Source organism: Saccopteryx leptura, chromosome 6 (assembly GCF_036850995.1).
Source record: "Saccopteryx leptura isolate mSacLep1 chromosome 6, mSacLep1_pri_phased_curated, whole genome shotgun sequence".
In the NCBI taxonomy this organism is placed as follows: Eukaryota; Metazoa; Chordata; class Mammalia; order Chiroptera; family Emballonuridae; genus Saccopteryx; species Saccopteryx leptura.
Genome location: NC_089508.1, coordinates 179,942,217 through 179,964,446, shown reverse-complemented (window position 1 = coordinate 179,964,446; position 22,230 = coordinate 179,942,217). Strand labels below are relative to the sequence as shown.

At 47.2% G+C, this 22,230-nt stretch overlaps 1 protein-coding gene, 1 non-coding gene and 1 pseudogene across 2 annotated transcripts; 1 reads left to right on the top strand and 2 right to left on the bottom strand.

Annotated features, from left to right (window-relative positions):
- Positions 1-5,496: 5,496 nt before the first annotated feature.
- On the top strand, positions 5,497-5,572 carry TRNAA-GGC (transfer RNA alanine (anticodon GGC)). Its single transcript has one exon. It is a non-coding gene; the product is annotated as a tRNA-Ala (tRNA).
- Positions 5,573-10,431: 4,859 nt separating this feature from the next.
- On the bottom strand, positions 10,432-11,489 carry LOC136376532 (branched-chain-amino-acid aminotransferase, cytosolic pseudogene; annotated as a pseudogene).
- A 2,574-nt stretch (positions 11,490-14,063) lies between these two features.
- Positions 14,064-20,693, bottom strand: PTTG1 (PTTG1 regulator of sister chromatid separation, securin). Its single transcript, XM_066341724.1, has 6 exons — positions 20,653-20,693; positions 20,053-20,153; positions 18,759-18,943; positions 17,617-17,710; positions 14,956-15,114; positions 14,064-14,206 (listed from the first exon to the last, which is right to left on the bottom strand). The coding sequence occupies exons 2-6, from the start codon at positions 20,141-20,143 to the stop codon at positions 14,121-14,123; spliced, it is 615 nt and encodes a 204-aa protein (XP_066197821.1). The 5' UTR covers positions 20,144-20,153; positions 20,653-20,693; the 3' UTR covers positions 14,064-14,120.
- Positions 20,694-22,230: the final 1,537 nt, after the last annotated feature.

Sequence of the window (22,230 nt, the reverse complement as noted above, 5' to 3'; positions counted from 1 at the left end):
CCAGGTGGATCCCGGTCGGGCGCATGCGGGAGTCTGTCTGACTGCCTCCATGTTTCCAGCTTCAGAAAAATACAAAAAATAATAATAATAATAATAAATAACCCTCCTGCAAAATCCACGTGAAGGTAGGTATCCTGGTGTGATGAGGTGGACCCTTGTAAACACAGAACCTTGTCTGCAGACTTCTCCCATCCCCTCATTGGACAATAATAATGTCCACGGCCCTTACAACCTTTATCTCACTCTCAGGACACAGAAAGTCAGAGCCAGTTTTACTTTGCTACTGGTTCTGGTGTTGAAAATGTCTTCTAACTTGCCCAAGGTCGTGTAGCAATCAGTGGCTCTCAGGGCAGGACAGCGTGGTCTGAGTTCCCACTTCTCTTCCCAATCTCTTCCTCCCCCGTCATTCTCTCTTTCTTTTCCCACTCTCGTTTGCACGTCAACCAGACTCACTGTTTGCCTTAAGCAATGGAGGCAGGGGGGAGAAAATGCAAGAGAATTAACCAGGCTGGTCAGGAGGGGAACTGAAGACCCAGGTAGGCAGCAGGAAGAGCTGACCTGGTTCCAGGGAGGCCCCGGGACACCTGCCCTCGGGTCTCTGCCCCACAGTCCTGCCATTCAGCTGTTTTCAGGAGTTTGATTCTCTTTCCTTCCCAACCAACCAGCGCATTACAGTAAGAGATTGTAGGATTGTGTAAGAGAATAGTCTTCTTTCTAGAAAATACATACTGAACGATTTAGGAGTAAGGTGATTAATGTATGCAAACTACTTCCAAACAGTTCAGGAAAAAAACTGCGTGTGTGTGCACGTGTGTGGAGAGAGAGAAAATGAGGCAGAAGGTTCAGAGTAGGTGAATCTGGTTAAAGAGCATACAGAAGTTTTCACAACTATTCTTGCAACTTTTTTTAAGTTTGAAAATGTTTTTTTTTTAAGTTAAAAAAAAAATCACAGGAAACAATTTTTTAAAAACCCAAAACATGGTCCTGGACCAAACGCATGAGAATCTCTCAGGGACCAGTTTGTATATAGTATTGTCCCAGCTCCTGAGCCCCTGCCCCGAGCAGTAGGCTCTGCATCTCTGGGGCTGGTGGCTGGCGATGGACATGTGACATGAGCATTTCAAGTGATTCACATCCACCAAAAAGCATCACCTGCACCTGTCATATTAGGTCCACTCCAGGTTCCTTACAGCTTCAGCTCGTCTATTCCTTAAATCCAAGTTCTCGGTAAAGAGAGCCACCAATGGCCCGGCCCACCTGTCATGCCAGGTCCTGTCACAGGCTGCTCAAACCCATTCAACCGGGTCCACTTGGCTGACGACAGGGGTGGCTACCGCTTCTGGCTGGACCAGATTTACCTTTACAAAGGGGATGAGAAGAAATGCTCATCTTATACAGCATTTTTAATAAAGAACCCCACAGCAAAGCCTTTTCCAGCAGACGCCACGTGTGTCCTCCAAAGAGGATACATGTGTCCTGAAAACTGAAGGTAACAGGGAGGGTCAACTCACTCTAAGTGTTATCTTGCAAAGATTACAGAAATGTGGGAAGTCTCTATTTTAACTTGAGAGCAGACATTATCCCCTCGGACCAGTGACTTTTATAAGTAGCCTGGGCCACGTTACGCATTTCAGGGTGGGAGGCATGGAGTGGCCAGTTTCTGAAGGCCCCTTGCAGCTCGTCTCTCCATGTGGACACAGTCCTGGACCAGGCTGTCTGCCAGAAGGAACCATGCCCTTGAAAAACCAAATTGCTGGGGTTTTTAATCGGAAGCTGCATCTACACCCCAAGAAGCAAGAGGTCGGGAAGACTGGGCGTGGAAACGGCCCTGCTCCCACCCTTACCCCCCTCCCCACTCCAAGTCTCACTCCCACCCCCAGCCAGTCTTATCACTCCGTTTCCAAGACAATCCCCAACACGCCTCTTTTCTCCACCTTCCCTGTCACCAGCCAATTCCAAATGTCCCTCACCTCTCCCAGAACTCTTCATCTCCTGAATAACTTTAGATGAAAACACCGTCCTATTTAAATGGCCCTCATGGGTCCCCAGACCTTGCAGATAGGTTTCCACCTCCATCCCCATCACTCTCCTCCCCACAGTGTTCCAGCCATAAAGGCTCTCCCTCTCTTCTCGCCCCAGGACTCTTGCCCACGCTATTCCCTGCACGCCCCCGCTCACCATCCCCTCTCAGAAGCATCTTCCACAGTCACCACTGCCTAGCAGCCCCCCTCCCGAGCCAGCCCCACTACTTCTGCTATTTCCCTCAGAGCACGTGCCACCATCAGAAATCCCCTTGTAGCGTTACTTGCTTTCTACCAAAAGACAGGTCTGGGTAGGGCAGGACCCTTGTTCACAGATGAGTGCTCAGTGCCCAGAGTGGGCCAGGCACACAGAAGGCCTTCAGTCCTTATTTTTGGAAAGAAGGAGTGAAGAAGGGACAGAGAATGCCAAGAAAGAGAGAAGAAGGAAGAAATACACTTTGGAAGAAAAGATATCCCAGTGACTCTCACATCTCCTGAGAGTTTTGCATGTGCTAAGCACTCTTCTGGGCACTGTCTGTGTGCCAGCTGATTCACGGGACAATCAGATTCTCGTGTGAGTCAGTTCCCGAGACCCCGGGCTCTCTGTCAGTAAAATGAGGAAGGCCCGGCGTGCTGGGAATATCTGAGCAGGTGACCGCAGCCTCGCAGAGACACGGGGAGGAACGCTCGGGTTATCTCGGGGGAACTCCGCAGTGCGCAGAAACGTTGCACAACAGCAGAGAGCCCTCCTGGGTGGCCTGGATGAAGGCAGGAAGGGGCAGAAGCTGCCCCTTGTAGTGAATGCCTCACTCTCTTTCCTGGGAGGGACGCTTAGAGCCTCAGGAGGGGACCTCCAAAGGCCCCATTTTTACCGCGTGACCTCACTCCTGGACTTGAAAAATGTCAAAAAGCAGAGAAAGAAAATGAAGGAGCACAGAGCAGAGATGAGAGCTAAACAGCAAGTTCTGCTGGTTTGCAATATCTGGTCGCAGGCCATTCCTGAGCTCGGGCTTTCCTGCTGCCCCCCCATCCCTGGTCACATGCCACACCCTGTGGGTGGCCTGGCAGAGCCATCCTCACTGAAGCAGCTGTGGCTGGTATCTGCTCCTGCAAGATGTCTGTGGACTTCGCCTGGGCGGCTTTTGATTATTTGGGGGTCGCCCCCTTCATTTAAGAGTTGGGTGGGAAGCAGAGAGCCTCTCCCACTACAGAAGTTGAAAACATCAATCACTTGCTTTCCCAGCATCCCTTGCAGCTGGAATGCCTGAGCACATGACCCGGTCCAACCAGTCAGATGTGCAAATGCGATGAAATGAGGCCCAGAGAGTTCACCGTAACTGTGGTGGCCGCCGCAGCACCTTCCGTCCAAGCCCGCCGGGGCAGCGATGTGAGCCGGGTGTGTTTGAGGGCAGCGACATCGAGGCCAGCCGGGGGCTGTGGGCTGTGTCACCCCTCCCACTGCTGCGCTGGCTGAGGCCCCCCGTCGCTGCCCTTCTCCTCGTGCCTGCTCTACAGCTTTCCCCACGGTTCTCGGAGCCCCTGCCATGCTCTAAACACACTCCTCCTGCTTCGGGCGGCTGGGCGGGCTTGGTTGTCTGGAGAATTGCCAGGGATCTGATAGGGCAACTTTTGAACTGAAATTGTTAGCACTAGTTGTCGACAGGCTTAGTGTAATGCCTAAGTTTTAATTAACTTCCGGCGGCCCAGGAACAACAAACTTTTCCCTGTGCTGGTGGTTGTCAGAGAAAACTGCATCAATCAAAGCGGTATCTGAGATGCCCAATCGGGCCCCGACTTCAGGCGGCCCAGGAACAACAAACCTTTCCCTTGTGTTTCAAACTCCTTTCTCACCCCTTACTTCTCCTTATAAAGAGGCTGGCCTGAGATAAAATGTTAAGACCATTGTTAGGGCGAAAACCTGCCGTCTTCTCGGACTGCCAGCCATCTGAATACAGCACCCACGAAGATGCAGTCCCTGTCTCTACCTATTCGACTGTGTATGTGACAGGCAGCAGGAGCTGTTTTCCCGGTTCCGGATCCAGTAACTTCCCACCAGAGCGCTACCCCAGGCCTGCAGGGGAGCAGCAGCTCTCTGAGGGCGCTAGTTCGCACTCACCTGCCCGTACCAACACGGAATCTTCATCAGCACAATTCTCCCTGGTCTGGAAGGTCCTGGAGGTGGCAGTCACAGATGGGTGTTCTCCCAGCATGATCAAACCAGTGTCCCCAGACTGCTGTGGAGCCAGGCCGCCCAGCCTCCCTCCCCCCAGAGCTAGAACAGGCTGCGTGGGTGGGAGAGGTCACGGGCCACCAGGGGTTAACTCGGCCTCTCCCTCTCTGTTCCCACTCTCCCCTGTCCCACGCACACACTTGCAGGCCCCTGTGCCCCTGTACCGAGGGGCCAGGTGGAGACGCAGGAAACCTGTGGGCTAGAAAGCCACAAGTCACTCAGCTAGTGCTCTAAAACCAAAATTTTAAATTTTTTTTAAAAAAGTCTTAAAACCCACACAAAAACGCTCAGCCGTCACACCGCCACCAAGGCTAAGTGTGGGTAGGACGGCCTTGTACACTCACGGTCTCCTTCCTCAGACAAGGACCCCCTTCTTGGGCGCCCATGGTGTTCATCAGTTTAAAAACATTGGGGACAGGGCCACCAGACAGTGTCCCCCAGTGGCTTACTTGTGGAATATTACAGTTTCATGTTTTTAAAAATCTTAGGAATCAGCAGAATAAGCAGGAATAACTGCTAACAGGCGGACCAGTCACTGTAGTGATCACTTAACATGCACATTGCCAGTTCATGTTTACAGTAAAGACAAGCACTGACTGTCCCTATTGTACAGAGAACTGAGGCCAAAGAAGTGAGGTAACTTGCTCACAGTCACAAAACTAGGAGGAGGCAGAGTAGAGATTTAAATTCAGTCTCTTGGCCCGCCTCTCTTTTGGTCCTTCCGATTACTTTAAGGACAGTCTCATCATCAGGGACATATCTTTAATATCTCTTTAACACTTGTTAAACTCCTCCTTTATGGAGAGAGAATGAATGTTTGGTGGGAAACTCAAGTATGAGCAAGAATGTATCAACATTGTTTTATTTTCTTTGGGTTTTTTTTTAGGTGCCCTCTAATTGAGCCAAGTGATACAAGTTTTCCACATATACATTAATTTAAATTTTCCATTTAAGTGCCCTAGCGGGTGCACAGTGGATAGAGTGTCAGCCTGGAGCTCCGAGGTAGCCAGTTCGAGCCGGAGGTCACCTACCCAATCCCAAGGTCACTGGCCCAATCCTGAGGGCACCAGCTCGACATCCAAGGTCCCCAATTTGAGCCCCAGTCAGGGCAAAAATGAGAGACAATAATGGCACAACCAAGTGGAACAATGGCTTGATGTTTCCCTCTCTCTCTGTCTCTTTTCCACCCCTTCCTCCCTCTAAAAAAAATATAAATAAAATTTCCATTTAATTATATGTATTCAGGCCCTGGCCAGTTGGCTCAGTGGTAGAGCATCTGCCTGGCGTGCAGAAGTCCCGGGTTCAATTCCCGGCCAGGGCACACAGGAGAAGCGCCCATCTGCTTCTCCACCCCTCCCCCTCTCCGTCCTCTCTGTCTCTCTCTTCCCCTCCCGCAGCCAAGGCTCCATTGGAGCAAAGTTGGCCCGGGCGCTGAGGATGGCTCCATGGCCTCTGCCTCAGGTGCTAGAGTGGCTCTGGTCGCAACAGAGTGACGCCCAGGATGGGCACAGCATCAACCCCTGGTGGGCATGCCGGGTGGATCCCGGTTGGGCGCATGCGGGAGTCTGTCTGACTGTCTCCCTGTTTCCAGCTTCAGAAAAATAAAAATAAATAAAAATAAAAAAATAATTATTATATGTATTCAAGTAAAAAAAAATTGAGTCAATTCAAAGAAAATTATCAAATGAATAGCTATCACTTGCTATAATACAGTTACCTCAAAAATAATTTCAGTGAAAATAAACGTTACTTCATAATCACTTTTTAAGCAAATGACTCAAACAGAACTAAAACTTTATTAGTATGGTGTATCCATGTGACTAGAAATCTATCACAATAACCTGAGGGTCATCTCCATACTCTGTGGCTTCCTCTTTTATTCCCCACTTCCCACCCTTACCACTCTGAGAACCTCTGGGAGACAATCCCGCCACCCTAGGAGGAATCTAACAGGAGGCGATCACATAGGCAGAGGGAAACTGCCCAATGTCACGGGTTAGACTATGTGAGCTGTTCACAGAAGAGGTATGCCGCCCCCTGGTGGACACTTTGGAAATTTGTGCTGGTGGCTTTTTGTGCTGGCAGGCTTACATATACTGTATAAATAAGCCTGATATTCAATTGTCAGTATTTTCTTTTGTATTATATGTAAGCATATACATATATATATACAATATGTATATATTGTATATATATATGTATATATATACTATATATATACAATAAATATATATTGTATATATATGTGTGTGTGTATATATATATATACTATATATATAATAAATAGATATCTACTGCCTCTGAACTTCACTTCAGGATAGTAAAGGGGGTGTTACAAAAAACTTGTTACAGAAAGGAGTTCTGTGTCTGGTCAGGTTGAGAATCCTTGTCCTACAACAGTCCCTAGGACCATCCCCTATGAAGACTGTTTCCGCCAGCCAGGGCCTCCCTCCCGCTCACGCCATCCTACCCTCCTCTGCGGTCAGCACACTCCTCCTGGGGTAAGCTCACCACCTCCCGGCCGGACTCTGCACCAGGTACTTCACCAGTCAGAGCTCGGGTCTCCAGCCATTAAAAATGAGCGCCCACACCCACACCCGCTGGTGTTGCTCTGAGAGTCCCTGAGATGATGCATGGGAAGCAGCCAGCTCAATCCTGGCACCAAGTGCCTGCCCACTGAATGTCAGGTGGCGGTGGAGACACCCACAGTCTGTCCCCAGGTTTATTTAAAGGTCTCTGTAGATGTGTGCTGATGGACAAAAACTGAGTCAGGCTTCTCAAAGCTTACCACACTCACCGAGCAGACAGTGCCCTGAAGACATCATCTCAGCTTAAAAAAAACAACAAAAACTCCGTAGAGAAAGGCAGCAAATGAATGAACAGGAAGGTGGGAGGCGCCCTCTAGTGGCATAGTTACATCATCTCGGGAAGAAACGTGGATTCTCATGGAAAGCCAGGAAGAAAGGACTTGGTGTAATTTTCAAGGAGAAACACAAAACCAAATGTTAAACTGAGGCAGCAGCCATGATACCTGAAAGATACAGTAGGAATTTACTGTCTCCTCAGTGGACCATCCTGGATGCCTTTATTGTCTAACTTCACCCCACAGGAAGTGGCTTGCTCAAGGTCAGGCAGAGCTGGGAAGTAAACCCAAAGGTACCAACTACAAATCTGAAATCTCTCCCCTTCTGGACAGCAAACTCCTTCAGGGTAAGAGCTTTGACTTAAGCATTTTATCTTTCACAGCACTTAGCACAAGGTTATGCATATACTATTATATGTACTATTCAATTGAATCAGATCAATTATTTGATGAAATAATCAACCTTTATAAAATGATCACCCTAAAAAAAAAAAAATTAAATAAATAAATAAAATAAAATGATCACCCTGTGCCCAGCACTGTGTCCAGTGCAATTAACACATTTCATTTGTTTTTCATAGTTAACTGTATGAGGTAGCCTACTTTACAGTTAAAGATATTAAGTCTTAAGAGAGGTTAGGTAACTTGCCTAAGATCACACAGCCTGGGTCTGCACCTAAGCACACTAACTCCAGATCCTGACCTCTTTTCCACTTGACCACAAGCTCTGAAACTGCTTGGCTGAGGTTCCTTCACGCTCTTAAAAATTATTAAGTACCGCCCTGGCCGGTTGGCTCAGCGGTAGAGCATCGGCCTAGCGTGCGGAGGACCCCGGTTCGATTCCTGGCCAGGGCACACTGGAGAGGCGCCCATTTGCTTCTCAACCCCTCCGCCGCACTTTCCTCTCTGTCTCTCTCTTCCCCTCCCGCAGCCAAAGGCTCCATTGGAGCAAAGATGGCCCGGGCGCTGGGGATGGCTCTGTGGCCTCTGCCCCAGGCGCTAGAGTGGCTCTGGTCGCAATATGGCGACGCCCAGGATGGGCAGAGCATCGCCCCCTGATGGGCAGAGCGTCGCCCCATGGTGGGCGTGCCGGGTGGATCCCGGTCGGGCGCATGTGGGAGTCTGTCTGACTGTCTCTCCCCGTTTCCAGCTTCAGAAAAGTGAAAAAAAAAAAAAAAAAAAAAATTATTAAGTACCACAAAGAGCTTTTGTTTATAAAAATAATATCAATATTTATAGTATTAGATATTTAAATAAAAATTTTAAATTTACTGATTTAAACATTGCAGTAACCCCTTTTATTGTTAATACATACTGCTCACAAAAATTAGGGGATATTTCAAAATGAATGTGAAACGATAAAAAAAGTAACATTTGATTTTTTTTAATTAAACAAGAACATCAGAAAAGCAAACAAGTCAAAGCATGTTGTTTATGCAAATTAGATGCAAACTCAATTATCATGATTGAGTAGTAAGTGACATATCAAATGCTTCTTTTTTTATCGCTTCATATTCATTTTGAAATACCCCCTAATTTTTGTGAGCAGTGTAATTCACATTTTCATGAAAAATAACTTTCCCAAATAAAATTACATTTAGTGAGAAGACTGATTGTTTTACATTGTTGCAGATTTATTATCTGGCTTAAAAGGAGACAGCTGGATTCTCATCCCCACTCCTGCATTCCGACTGCTGTGATGTCACACTTCACACAGCTTCCGCACACACAGGTGCACTTGTGAGAGAACGGTGTGAAATGGCAAATAACATCTTAGCACAGGTGTTGAATACCTTGACCTCATGTACCCTTTAAATGGTCTTGAAGGGCCATGGAGTCTCCAGACATGAAAAAGAAGTGCATTCCCTTGGAACATTCCTAGTGACTCCGTTTCTCCTCCTCTTCCACCCTTCTCATTCTTTTCCTGGCAACTACACCATTCACTGGCTGTCTTCCTGCAAACACCCCAGTCATCTATCCCTTCCGTCCTCACTGCCATTCTCCCTAATAGCACTCCTTCGTTCTATTCCAAGACACGATCTCAAAATTCCTTGACAGTTCTCCAAAGAGTTTACCCTCTACCTACATCAGTCACTCACTCCTACGCTCATCTCCTATATATTATCACCACCCTAACTTCAAACTCTCCATAACCTGAGCTTCAAACAGTCAGTCACCATTTTCCCAGCTCAACACTACCCTGTCCCCACCAGTGTTTCCCCCACACACACTGCCCAGGACCTACACTGAAGACTCAAACCCCAGACCCTACCTGATTTGGCCCCTGAGCACCTCTCTGATGCTGTCTCCCAACCCTCTCCTTGTCACTCACTGCCTTCTAGCCCCACTGACCTTTCTGCAATTCCTCACACATACCAAGTCCATTCCTACCTCAGGGCCTTTGCACTTGCTCCCTCCTTTGCCTAGATAGTCCTAACCCTGGATATCCTCTAGTTTTTCAAGGTATTGATTAAAAAAAAAACAAAAAACACTTTGAGGAATGTGTCACAGGAAGTATTACCTCTGAAATAGACTCAGGTCAGCTTCCAAACACCCAACACAAAAGCCTCATTTGGTTGAGGAGTAGGTTATAATTTATGCTAAAGAATAAACAAGCCCTGTTGCATCTGAGCGAAGTACTCAGGGAGGCACTAAGACTACTGAGGGACTCAGTGGTAGAGCGTCCGCCTGGCGTGCAGAAGTCCCAGGTTCGATTCCCGGCCAGGGCACACAAGAGAGGTGCCCATCTGCTTCTCCACCCCTCCCCCTCTCCTTCCTCTCTGTCTCTCTCTTCCCCTCCCGTAGCCGAGGCTCCATTGGAGCAAAGATGGCCCAGGCGCTGGGGATGGCTCCTTGGCCTCTGCCCCAGGCGCTAGAGTGGCTGTGGTTGCGACAGAGCGACGCCCCGGAGGGGCAGAGCATCGCCCCCTGGTGGGCAGAACATCACCCCCTGATGGGCAGAGGGTGGATCCCGGTCCGGCGCATGCGGGAGTCTGTCTGACTGTCTCTCCCCATTTCCAGCTTCAGAGAAATACAAAAAAAAAAAAAAAAGACTACTGAGGGAAATTCTGTGTTATATGGCTCACGTTATCATCTTCCTGAGGAGAGGGGAGAGCAGCTGCTATTACCAAGTTTACAAACACCATTTGATGACTGCAGTTCCTTTTCTCCGGCATGAGGAAAGCATCACCCTGCTAGCACTGATGACATAAACGACATTATGTACAACTCAAAACAGGTAGCCTCAGAATCTGTCACAATCCGAGAGCAACAGTCTGTCTGCACAGCACACACAGATAACAGCCTGTAGTTTCCACTCAGGATACGGTGACTGTCCAGTCCCTCTCTCCTCCTCCGCACTGAGTGTCAGACAGTTTGCCCAAGATCCAGCTCGCAAGCTTAGACCCATTCTGCACAGGGCGGCTGTGCAGTCTCACCCCTGCACAGTACATGAGAAACTGGGCAAAGGAGGCGGGCTGGGCGGAGCCAAACCTCTCGTCCACTTGGTCCGCTCCAGGGCTGCTGTAGGTCACCTGTGGTGAGGCACCTCTCCGCCACCTTACCTTCGCCGCACCGCGTGCGGGTCCAGCACGCTCTGCCTTGTGGCTCCCGGAAGAGAGATGCCATCTAGCAGAGGAGCTGCCAGTTCTTCTGCATCTTCATTTATCCAAAGAAATAGATTCATAGTTCCAACGTCCGTTCCGTGGTTATCCTCTCCACACAGCCAAGAACCTGCTGACACCTGTTCTCCATTGCTTCACACAGAGCAGAAACAAGATGAGCAAGCAATCCCCTCCCACCTCGCAGTCCCCAGACCCACCATTCCGGGCTCTTACAAACTTCGGATTGGCCCGAGGAGACGCTGGATGTAAGGTTCCCTTCACAAAGTAAGATGCCACTGGGCTCAAGACCACTAAGATCATGGCTTTAGTAGGCTTCTTGACTCCAAGAGAAGGCTCAACTCCAATGAGTGTAGGATAAACACATAGACCAGCAGGTGTTGAGTATGAGACGCATTCTTGATCCAGTGTCAGAAGCTGTTGGAACGCTCTATAAACCGCCTTGTCAAATCCCAGCCAAGCTGCCCTCAGAGCAGGTCGTTCTAGGGATATTGAGGTTTGGCTGAAAAAGTTGAATTTTATAATCTACTCCTTGAAATGCCTTCACTCCTTCAAATAACTCCTCTGCATAGCGCAAAACCAATGAGCTAGGATGCAATGATAGGTTTGGAAAAGCCTTGATATGTGGTTTCTCCATCCAAACTCTGAGGGCTACTTGATTGTCAACATATGACCCGTGGAAACAGCTCCAAACCGCACCATGTTTGGGTCTGGTTCCTCCCTTACAGTGGTGGCGGGGTGAGTATTAGATCTTTAGCCTGTCCGGTTTCCCTGCCTGCTTTGATCCCACTTCTCCGGTCCATTCGCGGAGCACCCATTACTGCAGTCCTTCACTGCTTGGTGGGCGTGGCTGGGCCTGAGTGGACGTCAAGCCCGACGTGTCCCTGGCCCTCTGTGCTGTCTGGATTGTCTGCAGGACTGCCTGCATAAATCTTTTGAATAATGAAGCACTTACTAATTTTTCAGAATCTCTCAAGAATCATCTTTCAGTTTGCACAGGTTAAAAAGTGAGTGTAGCCCTGGCCGGTTGGCTCAGCGGTAGAGCGTCGGCCTAGCGTGCGGAGGACCCCGGTTCGATTCCCGGCCAGGGCACACAGGAGAGGCGCCCATTTGCTTCTCCACCCCTCCGCCGCACTTTCCTCTCTGTCTCTCTCTTCCCCTCCCGCAGCCGAGGCTCCATTGGAGCAAAGATGGCCCGGGCGCTGGGGATGGCTCTGTGGCCTCTGCCCCAGGCGCTAGAGTGGCTCTGGTCGCAACATGGCGACGCCCAGGATGGGCAGAGCATCGCCCCCTGGTGGGCAGAGCGTCGCCCCATGGTGGGCGTGCCGGGTGGATCCCGGTCGGGCGCATGCGGGAGTCTGTCTGACTGTCTCTCCCCGTTTCCAGCTTCAGAAAAATGAAAAAAAAAAACAAAAAACAAAAAACAAACAAAAAAAAAAAGTGAGTGTAGCTTGTTTATGCCATCTGCACGTCTCCTCTTCAACATGCGAACGCTACCTGGGGCTAAGCGTCTCCCCGCCACCCCACTGCCCCAAAGTTCCTAGGTTGAACTTAGCCTCGCTACTCAGAACGTAACTGTTTGGAGATAAGAGCCATTAAAGAGGTAATTAACTTAAAATGAGGTCTTAGGGTAGATATGCTGGTGTCCTTGTAAGAGTAGAGCACAGACAGCACAGAGAAAGAGCATGTAAGGACGACAAGAGAGCCGTCAGCAAGCCAAGGACAGAGGCCTCAGAAGCAGCTAGCCCTACCGACACCTCAGTCTTGTACTTCTAGCCTCCAGAATTGTCAGAAAATAAGTTTCGCTGTTTAAATCCCCAGTCTGTGGTGTTCTGCATGGCAGCCCAAGTACGCTATACAGCAAGGTCTTCAGGAACACGGTCCCCCCCCCCCCCCAAAAGCCAACAGCTCTGCATCCAGCTGCCCCCTGGGGCCCAGCACTGCGCGGGGCTGTCTGCTGCCTGCCCAGCTCCCCCTTCCTCCGCCCCCTTTGCCCGGTGTGACTCGGTGCCCGCGCTCCCCGACTCTCCTGCAGCATCTCTCCACAGCACCCTCCCGCCTCAAACTACAAGTCAGAACCGAGGGACAATGTTTTTCTCATCTGAAAAATAGGGTCAGAAACATGAAACATGATAATGCTTATTAATCCTTAAAACAGTCCCCAACACAGAGTAGCAACTTAATAGTTTCCCATAGGTGAAAACTAGATCTTACCATCAGTAAATGATGTGCTGTGATCTTCAAAGAACCTAACTGAAGATCCCAAGGAGATGCAATTCTTAGGAGACTTAGAGACTTTCAAATTCTGATCACTGAATACTGAGTATTAACGCTCTGAGTAGTAAGAAAGTTCATATGCGTCCTCGTGCCTCCTGACCAGAGTACGATAGATTTATTTTAAAAATGTGTAAGGCAACATTAAAAAAAGACAAATAAATGTATGTTCTTCTTGTTTCCATAAATTGGTTATCAAACAAACATGATTTTTTTTTTTTTTTTTTTTTTTTGCATTTTTCCAAAGCTGGAAACGGGGAGGCAGTCAGACTCCCGCATGCGCCCGACCGGGACCCACCCGGCATGCCCACGAGGGGGCGACGCTCTGCCCCTCTGGGATGTCCCTCTATTGCGACCAAGGCCATTCTAGCGCCTGAGGCAGAGGCCACAGAGCCATCCCCAGCGCCCAGGCCATCTTTGCTCCAATGGAGCCTCTCGGCTGTGGGAGGGGAAGAGAGAGACAGAGAGGAAGGAGAGGGGGAGGGGTGGAGAAGCAGATGGGCGCTTCTCCTGTGTGCCCTGGCCGGGAATCGAACCTGGGACTCCTGCACGCCAGGCCGACGCTCTACCACTGAGCCAACCGGCCAGGGCCCAAACAAACATGATTTTAAGTTAATAAAACTGGAACTGGACCTGGAACTAATATCATTTTTATTAAAAAAAAACAACTCACTCCCAGGGGTCACTGAGCATGAAAAAAACTCACTATTGAAAAGGTTAGTCATGAGAAACTAAATAGAATCAGCAATAAAGAATGCCTAGTGATGTACAGATACTTAATGAGCTTGAAGTGGCTTTTAATTAAGAGATCTAATAACTATCATTAGTTAATGGCCACAAAAAGGCAATAAAGTACATATTGAGGAGGATATGTTTCAGGGAAAACAGTGGCAGCTTCTAAAATTAGATGTTAAAGCAAACCAAAGGGCTTGAAGGGAAATTTTTCAAATCAGACAAACTTGTCAGATGGCAGACTCTCGTCTATCAACACACCTACTATTTTTTATACTATTTTAAGTAAATTATAAATACCAGCCACAATATTAAGAGTCAGTTAAAGAATTGCTTTATTAATACAAATTATTAATACATACACACAAACTATAAAGCACTTAGAAACTTAAATCTGAGTCATAGCAAACAGGCGGCAATTCAACATCCAGAGCTGACAGAATGCTTGAGGGAGACTCCAACAGATCTAGGAAACAGAAAGTTCTTAATATGTGCAAGTCCTTGGTTCACTGTCCATCTCTACATACATATTAGCTGGCACTGTTAATCACCAACTATTTTCCCTTTGTCTAACGAATCCCTGCCTGCCCCGTCTATACACACACACACACACACACACACACACACACACACACACACACTTCCTCAATGTGGCTGTGGTCCCAGAACTAACCTCTATTAGGAAATAAATCTTAGAGGTAACTGAAACTATTTGTTCTTAGAGATCCAAGTAAGAGCCAACAAAATCACTCATGTAAATTTACCAAATAGTGTAAAACAAAGAGAAAACATACTCATGATGGTTTCTGACCACCAGTCTGAACCAAGACCCCAAACCTTGCGCAGTAAGGTTTTGTTATTCCGTGCCACTGCACATGTCCTGACCCTGTACAAGCTTTCGCTATAACTTGGAATTCTCATTCCAAGCAAGTTTATTATACTTGAACTCATTATCTAAGAAGCTATATGCTAAGTTCAGTCGTGTTTTGCTGTATCTAAGGCCCTCCAGATTCCAGAAACACCTGATTTTACCTGGGCATTTAGAACTCAAAAGCAATACCAATTGAGAATAGTTTTCATGCTCTGAAACGACATCCTGTAGTTTGAAGGACAGAAATGACCTGTCAGCTAGCCTTCCACACAAGTCTGTCCCCACAGTGATGCGAGTTGCCATGACAAACTGCAGCCCTTCTCCGAGGGCGCCTGTTCACTTACTGGACCCCCAGGGTGGAGAGGGCATCTTCAGAGGCGAAGGGGGGCCGAGGTGGAACAGCTCTTCGAGCTTCCTGTCCTCATCAAGGATCATGAGGGGCACCCCGTTCAAGGGGAGCTGCGCGATCTGGTGTTCTTCGGGCAGGTCGAAACTCTCAAAGTCTGTCGCAAACAAAGCACCGCGTCAGGGGCAAGTCTCAGTATGGTCCGCAGACTCCGGGACCCTTTCTGGCTCCACGAGGTCAAAACTATTTTTCTAATAACATCATTAATACTTTTTCCCCGCTGGATTTGCTGCCAATGATAAAATTACAATTTCAAGAAAAAACTAGAAATTTGGAAAACCTGTCTGCAATCATTAGACTTGACAGCTTCCTGATACTTAAAGACTTTCCTGCTGGGACCAGCTTTTGATATTGCATAATGAAGCATTTCAATATTTGGATAATCTACATTTCTCAAGAAACCAATATTCCTAAATGATCAATGCATGATGAATGCAAAAATAAAAGATGTATTTGAAGTGCAAAACAGACAATGGACTTTATTGTCAGATATAAAACGTTCATTGACTTAGTTTCAGATTTCACATTGCAACTATATGTTCAGAACCAGCCACTGATTGGATTTTAGTGTAGCAGCAAAGAAAACTACCTATATATTTATAATATTCTAAAAAGACTACTAAAACACTTCTCCCTTTCCTAACTGCATGAGGCCAGATTATCTGCATATACTTTAACCCAAACAGATGCAACAGATTGAATGCAGACCTCAGATGAGAATCCAGCTGTCTTATATTAAGCCAAGTTAGGCAAGTTTTCAAAAATATAAAACCTTGCCAAGTCCTCTGAATGAGTTCTTTTGTTCTGAAAAGGTTAATTTTATATGTCTTTTTAAATGTTATTTATATTAACATAATAGGTTCATTTTTTAACTGATTAGTAATTTTAAATATCTCCATTTTAATTTCTAATACAGGAAATATAAGCAGAATACACAAACAAAAGTTCTTTGGGGTCTTCACTAATTTTTAAGTATAAGAGTGATTTAACAAAAAATTTGAGGACCACTGTGTTAGTTTTTTAAAAGCTCTTTCTTCACAGGAACAAAAGTAAGATTTAAATACTGAATTGTTCCTCCTCCTCCTCTCAAGGAGGTTAACCACTTTCTCAAACATTAAGAACCAAAAACACATCATTTTGTGAAGTGTGAATGTTCTCTAAGGACTATTAGGGATACAGCTACTCCTTTTCAAGCTTGGTAAAGCCCAGAAGTCAAAAAGGAATTGAGTGATAGTGATTACTTGATTTAAAACCACTGAATTGTAAAGGAAACCATAAACAGACAAAAAAGACTCCAGAGGAAACAAGTCTGCAACATAACAGGGTTAATTTCTTTTATCCACTATAATCTCTTCTAAAAAACCACATTATCAAAGGAAAACAAAGATACAAACAAAAGTTAAAGTAACTAAAAATGGCTAATTATCACATTTGCTCTCACTGGGCACACACCCCAATTTAAAACGAGACACCCACTGCCTTTCTAATAGTTTTTAACACATTTAAAACTATCAGCAATCTCTGCTATTTTAAAGGACATCTTGGCCATGTCTCTTTCCTGAAACACTGCATCCTGTAGCCCCCTTTCCTGGCCAAAATGCATAAATCCACCTCATTTTCTTTAATGACTGAATGGTAATCATTAGCATGTATGCTATCAGAACATCATGACACATCATTTGAGACTCAGCAATTCAAGTTTACTCACTGGGTATACTCACAACAGTGTAATTTCCAGAATACTCATTGTGGAATTGTTTTTGTAATGTAGAAAAGCCACAAACGACCAGGCTGTGTACTAGAATGACCAAATGCCCACTGGATGAAAGGGAAAATACCCAGCTGAAGGCCAGAGGCCCTGCGCGATCGCCCCCACTGCATCACCTGTATCGTCCCTCACTCTGCCTCTCAGTCCCCGAGAAGCACTCCAGTCCTTGCTTCTGCCTCAGGATCTCTGCACACACTTCTACGTGCAGTGAGCGTGCACTGCTCCTGCCTTGCCCACCCCTTCACCCAGCTATCTAGCCTTGAAGACTCCACTCTGTGTCACTTCATCATAAACTTTCCCCCACTGTCCCAGGCCAGGCTCGGTTCCCCTAACAGGCCCTGTTTCTCAGCTTGCTCACAGTCAGTGGTGGAGGGCAGGGCCTGGCATACAGTAGCCTCTCAAGCTGGTTCCAGAACAGAAAGTATTTCAGGTACGTGTAGCAGGTTGAAAGAGTAAACAACTCATGTTTTCACTGGCTATGTGCAGCTTTCAGGCATTGTTCAATTTGACATAAAGCCCACTTTCTAACAGGCTTACTAAGGGCCGTCCATGCAGACTTGTTCAAGGTCAGTGAACACATCTCTCCTCTACGAGGTAAGCTCTGGGGACAGAAGAACGTTCTCCATATCGTTGCTCCAATTCCCCTCTGACCCATGATGACACCTCACAAATAAATCTACCAACAAGTGTATTTGTTCAAAGCAACCCGGCTTCGGTCTCATTCCACTTCGGGGTCATGTGTCATATTCATATCCATATCAAGTTACAGCTGAATTAGAGTCTAAGAGAAGCTCAAGGCTAACGCTTTTTTGTAATACCAAAAGATACTACCTTGAGGATTGAAGGGAAAGAATTTTTCTATTTCTGGAAAGGTGTCATCTGAGGCAGGAACAGAGCTCTTGGCTTTACCAGTCTTCTCAGCCACCTAAAACAATCCAAGACAATACGAGTTCACGAGGGCTCCTTCGACATGTGAAGGCTTTGCTGCATTTCAAATTTTTTCAATCTCATGCTGACTTCTAAGAACCATGATCCTTGGTTCTCACGATTACACACAAATACAATTCAACAAGCAATTTTACAGCATGGCTCCAAAGTGAAGTCTCAAATTTAAGCATTAGCTCCTATCAGCCTAAGTCACCCAGAATGCAAAGCAGAGGTAATTAACTCAATCGCTCAACCTAACAGCAGAGGAAAGGGGCATGAGTTAGCCAGAATAGAAGCTGATTCTAAAAGCCATTTATGGCTTTTGGAAGTGTGATTTTCCATGTTTCCACCAGCCTTAGCTCAGTGTTTCTCCCCCCCCCCTCCCCCCGCCAACACACATTAAACAAAACAATTACTTAAAGTGCTAATCCGCACACCCAAGTCCTCTTTCTCAGCCAAGTTCTCTCGGCCTGGGATGCACTAGCTGTAGCTCATACACAGGCTAGCCAATTATCACCTAACAGGCTGGAGCTTGCTCTGGGATGCGGGGAGGAGGATGGCAACACCTGAGCTGTTATGTTAACGTGACCTCTTGCAAAGAACCTCCATCTCAGTACTTTCTGTATGTGTAAGCAGATACAGAAATCTCGATTTATCACTGCTCGCTTTATTGCATTTCACAGATGGTGCCTTGAAGGCGGGACCCTCCATCAAAAAGATGACTTGCTTTATGGCAATACTTGCTTTACTACGGTGGCCTGGAACCCAACCCACAATCTCTGGGGTACACCTGTACGACCACCCAACCCACCTCGAGACGTTAGTTAAGGGCAGGTGAGGCGAAAATATTCACCGCTGCTTTGGAGGCTTTCGATCTCGAGGCACAGAGAAAGTCCACAACAACAGTACGACTCTCTCCTGCCCATCTGTTCGCTAGTCTATATTTGCCCTACTCGCAGGGAAGAGAGCAGATAGGATGCCAACAGTCAGTGTAAGAGCAAAGAGTGCTGAAGTGTTTCAACGGTGTCTTTACAGCTAACACTTACCTTCTTTTTAGCACCGAAGTCTGTCTGTTTCTGTTTGAGAGGTCCCTTGGTCTTTGATGACTTTTCTGTCGTTCTGTTGACAGTTCCCAGAGCCTTCCTGGGAGCTTTAGGTATGGCTGGTGGAGCATCAAACACTTTGCCAACATGGGGTGTTGAAACCTGAGATTTCCCACCTAAAGCTCTGACTGATATTTAAAAAAATAAAAATAAAAAAAAGTACCCTAAGATTATTCAGGCAGTATACACCTGTGCCACTTGAGGGCTGACTAAAATTTTCCTAATTCTCACCACAAATTTAACCCCCATTTTTGACAGTGGCATGGCCATTGTCAATCTCATTCAAATATTGAACACGAAACAGATTCATAACAAGCACGTTGTAACAGCAGTACAGGCATCCCTCGGAGATATGGCGGGTTCAGTTGCAAATCAAAGGAATAACCTAAGTATCCCAATGAAGCAAATCGAAACCTTCTTCTGGTAGAGGGTCTTGCCATCAATTTGTAACAAATGCAACCTCTGCGAAGTGCAATAAAAGGAGGGATGCCCATGCCTGGCCTGTGGTGGGCGCAGTGGATAGAGTCACCCTAGAATGCTGAGGTCAGGGTTTGAAACCCTGGTCCTGCCGTGTCGAGGCACATACGACAAGCAACAAGCAAGCAATGAACAACTAAACTGAAGCAACTATGAGTTGCTACTTCTCGCTCCCCTCCTCTCTCTCCTCTGTAAAATCAATAAGTAAAATCTTTAAAAAAAAAAAAAAAAAGAGCCCTGGCCAGTTGGCTCAGTGGTAGAGTGTCGGCCTGGCGTGCAGGAGTCCCAGGTTCGATTCCCGGCCAGGGCACACAGGAGAAGAGCCCATCTGCTTCTCCACCCCTCCCCCCCTCCTTCCTCTCTGTCTCTCTCTTCCCCTCCCGCAGCCGAGGCTCCATTGGAGCAAAGATGGCCCGGGCGCTGGGGATGGCTCCTTGGCCTCTACCCCAGGCGCTAGAGTGGCTCTGGTTGCGGCAGAGCGACGCCCCGGAGGGGCAGAGCATCGCCCCCTGGTGGGCAGAGCGTCGCCCCTGGTGGGCGTGCCGGGTGGATCCCAGTTGGGCGCATGCGGGAGTCTGTCTGACTGTCTCTCCCCGTTTCCAGCTTCAGAAAAATACAAAAAAAAAAAAAAAAAAAAAAAAAGGCATGCCTGTATTTAGCAAAAGTGACTCCCACTGCCTACAAGAGACAGGAAAGGCTCCAGGTCACATCCACACTTGATCAACAATACCTGCGTATCTGATTGCAGCTGTCTACTTACTAGGCCGGGGCCCCAGCTTCCGCCGGTCCTTAGGAGTCACAAGTGCGCCTGGTTCTCCATTCTCCTTATCCACAAAGATCACAGTAGCCATTCTGGAGGCACTAGGGGTGTGAAATACAAATTAGACCCTGGGGGTCAGGGAAGACGAGAAGAACCGAAGGTGCAGCACAGACCCAACTTCCCACACCGGCAAGTCCACGCGAAAACAAGCGCTACGCCGAGGGAGAAGCGAGCCTGAGCCAACGGCACTCAGTCCAGCGCTTAACTCCTGAAGCCTGCGTCACAGGCTCTAAGTTCCAGAGGAGTTGGCGGTTTGGGCCGGTAGAGACCCTGGTACTCATCAGAACCGAACCGTCGAGGCCGCGGCTCAACCGGGCTCGGCGCTACAGACGACCCTGGGAAACCCCAGCGACACCCCAAGGCCCAGCCTTTGGCCCCGACCCCTCGGCGCCCGGCCCCGCACCCCAACACCCCAGCCCTCGCCGGCACCCCAACTCCCTGACCCCGGCTCCCGGGCCCCAGCCCCCAACACGCGTTTTTTTTCCTCGCCAGACACCCTCTCGCGTCGCCCCGCCACCCGCGACCTCTCCATTCACCCACGTTAGGATCAACAGCCAGAAGCGCCCAAGGCACAGCCTCCAGTGGTCGCGCCAGGCCCGGCGTTTGAACCACAACTCGAGCCCCTATTGGCTCCTCCGCCCAGGAGGCGGGACCAGAGTGGGGCGGAGACTCCCAGGAAGAACCAATAGGAGGAACCTAAACTCTTTGGGCTCCTCCCGGAAAACTTTTTCCTTCCAAGATTACAGCTTGTTTCTTGGGAAGCAAAACAAAAAATCAAAACTTCTGACATCTTAAAAATGGACCTTTAGGTGTTTTTTAAAGCTGTTTCCCACACATAAAGAAGGGAAGTGATGATAGTTTCCAACTACAAATAATCATGATGATGCTTATGGTATCAAGATACAGAGGTGTGTTTTTTTCCCTGGACACACGTGAGGGACCAAGAATGAAAAGATTGTGACATTTAAAAAGTCAAGATGAAGTGGCAACAGAACTACTTTCCTAAAGTCTTCAGCTAATCAACTATTTGTCCATAAAGTAAATAGGCCAGATCAAATAAAAAAGAAGAGGCATGCTGGAGGAAAGCCATTGTCGTCTTCAGGAAAATAACAGAAAAATGGATGCATAACAGTGGTATTTCGATTAGAGATATGAAAAAAATACATAGTCAGGTGGGCGAAATGACCCATATTAGGTCTAAAGTACACTAGCAAAGCAGAATTAAAAATTAAGAAATTTAAGTGCACATGGATCAAACAGCCTTATTTGAGTCATTCTGTTAGCTTGTGATTAAGAATGGACTGATTATTCCCTAATTGACGGCCTTTCCTCAGAACCTCAGGTGAGGATGCTCTTTCTAGAATAACAACAGGACTCTGTTTAGGAACAAAATGAGACCTTAATACTTAATTCAGGCTTTCTTAAAAATTCTAACCTTTAATGGGGACAGGCAAAGACCTGGTTCTCAATATATGCCAGCTCATTGGCCCTTCTTCCCTGGCATTTCAGAACCAAAATTGATTGAATGATTTAGCCAATAAGCAATTATCGAATGCTCTTAATACATCAAAAAGAAAGGATCCTAACCCACCCCTTCCCTTATTTTCTCCCTGTATCACCTTCTATATGTCTCAGCTCCATATTATATCATTGACACACAAAAGTGTTCAGTTTGAAACCAAATCTGTACCCCTCCAACTTCTAAGTGGTGAATCTAAGGTTTTTGGCTGCAAGGGTTATAGCTCCCTAGGGTAAGTCTTCCCCTTAAATAGGAAACACTGTTTCTCAAAGTCATCAGTAACTAAAAATGCCATAGCCACCTCCTCTTTGAGTGACCACTCTTTTCTTACTAATGATCCCTCCAAACCCACACTGTTATTCCAAACTATTACCGGTAGTAGGATACTCAATCGCTATACCACCCTCACTTCACAAGGTCACCTAGATACTAACTGATCCCAGTGTAACTAATCCCGATTTACAAACAGCAGCCCATCCAGAACTGCTTCCTTAAACCCTCCTTGAAATCAATCATCCAGGATTGAACCCAAACCTTACAAAAGATCTTCCCTCTTGTCCAGCATATTCTATGATTCCTCTGTGAGATGAGGTCCCTGA

Coding starts and splice junctions, on each gene's coding strand:
- PTTG1 (XM_066341724.1), bottom strand. CDS start 20,143: ATGGCTACTGTGATCTTTGTGGATAAGGAGAATGGAGAACCAGGCGCA. Junction 18,944..20,052: donor GAAGCTGGGGCCCCGGCCTA/GTAAGTAGACAG, acceptor TTTAAATATCAG/TCAGAGCTTTAGGTGGGAAA. Junction 14,207..14,955: donor CTCTCCACCCTGGGGGTCCA/GTAAGTGAACAG, acceptor TCTGTTTCCTAG/ATCTGTTGGAGTCTCCCTCA.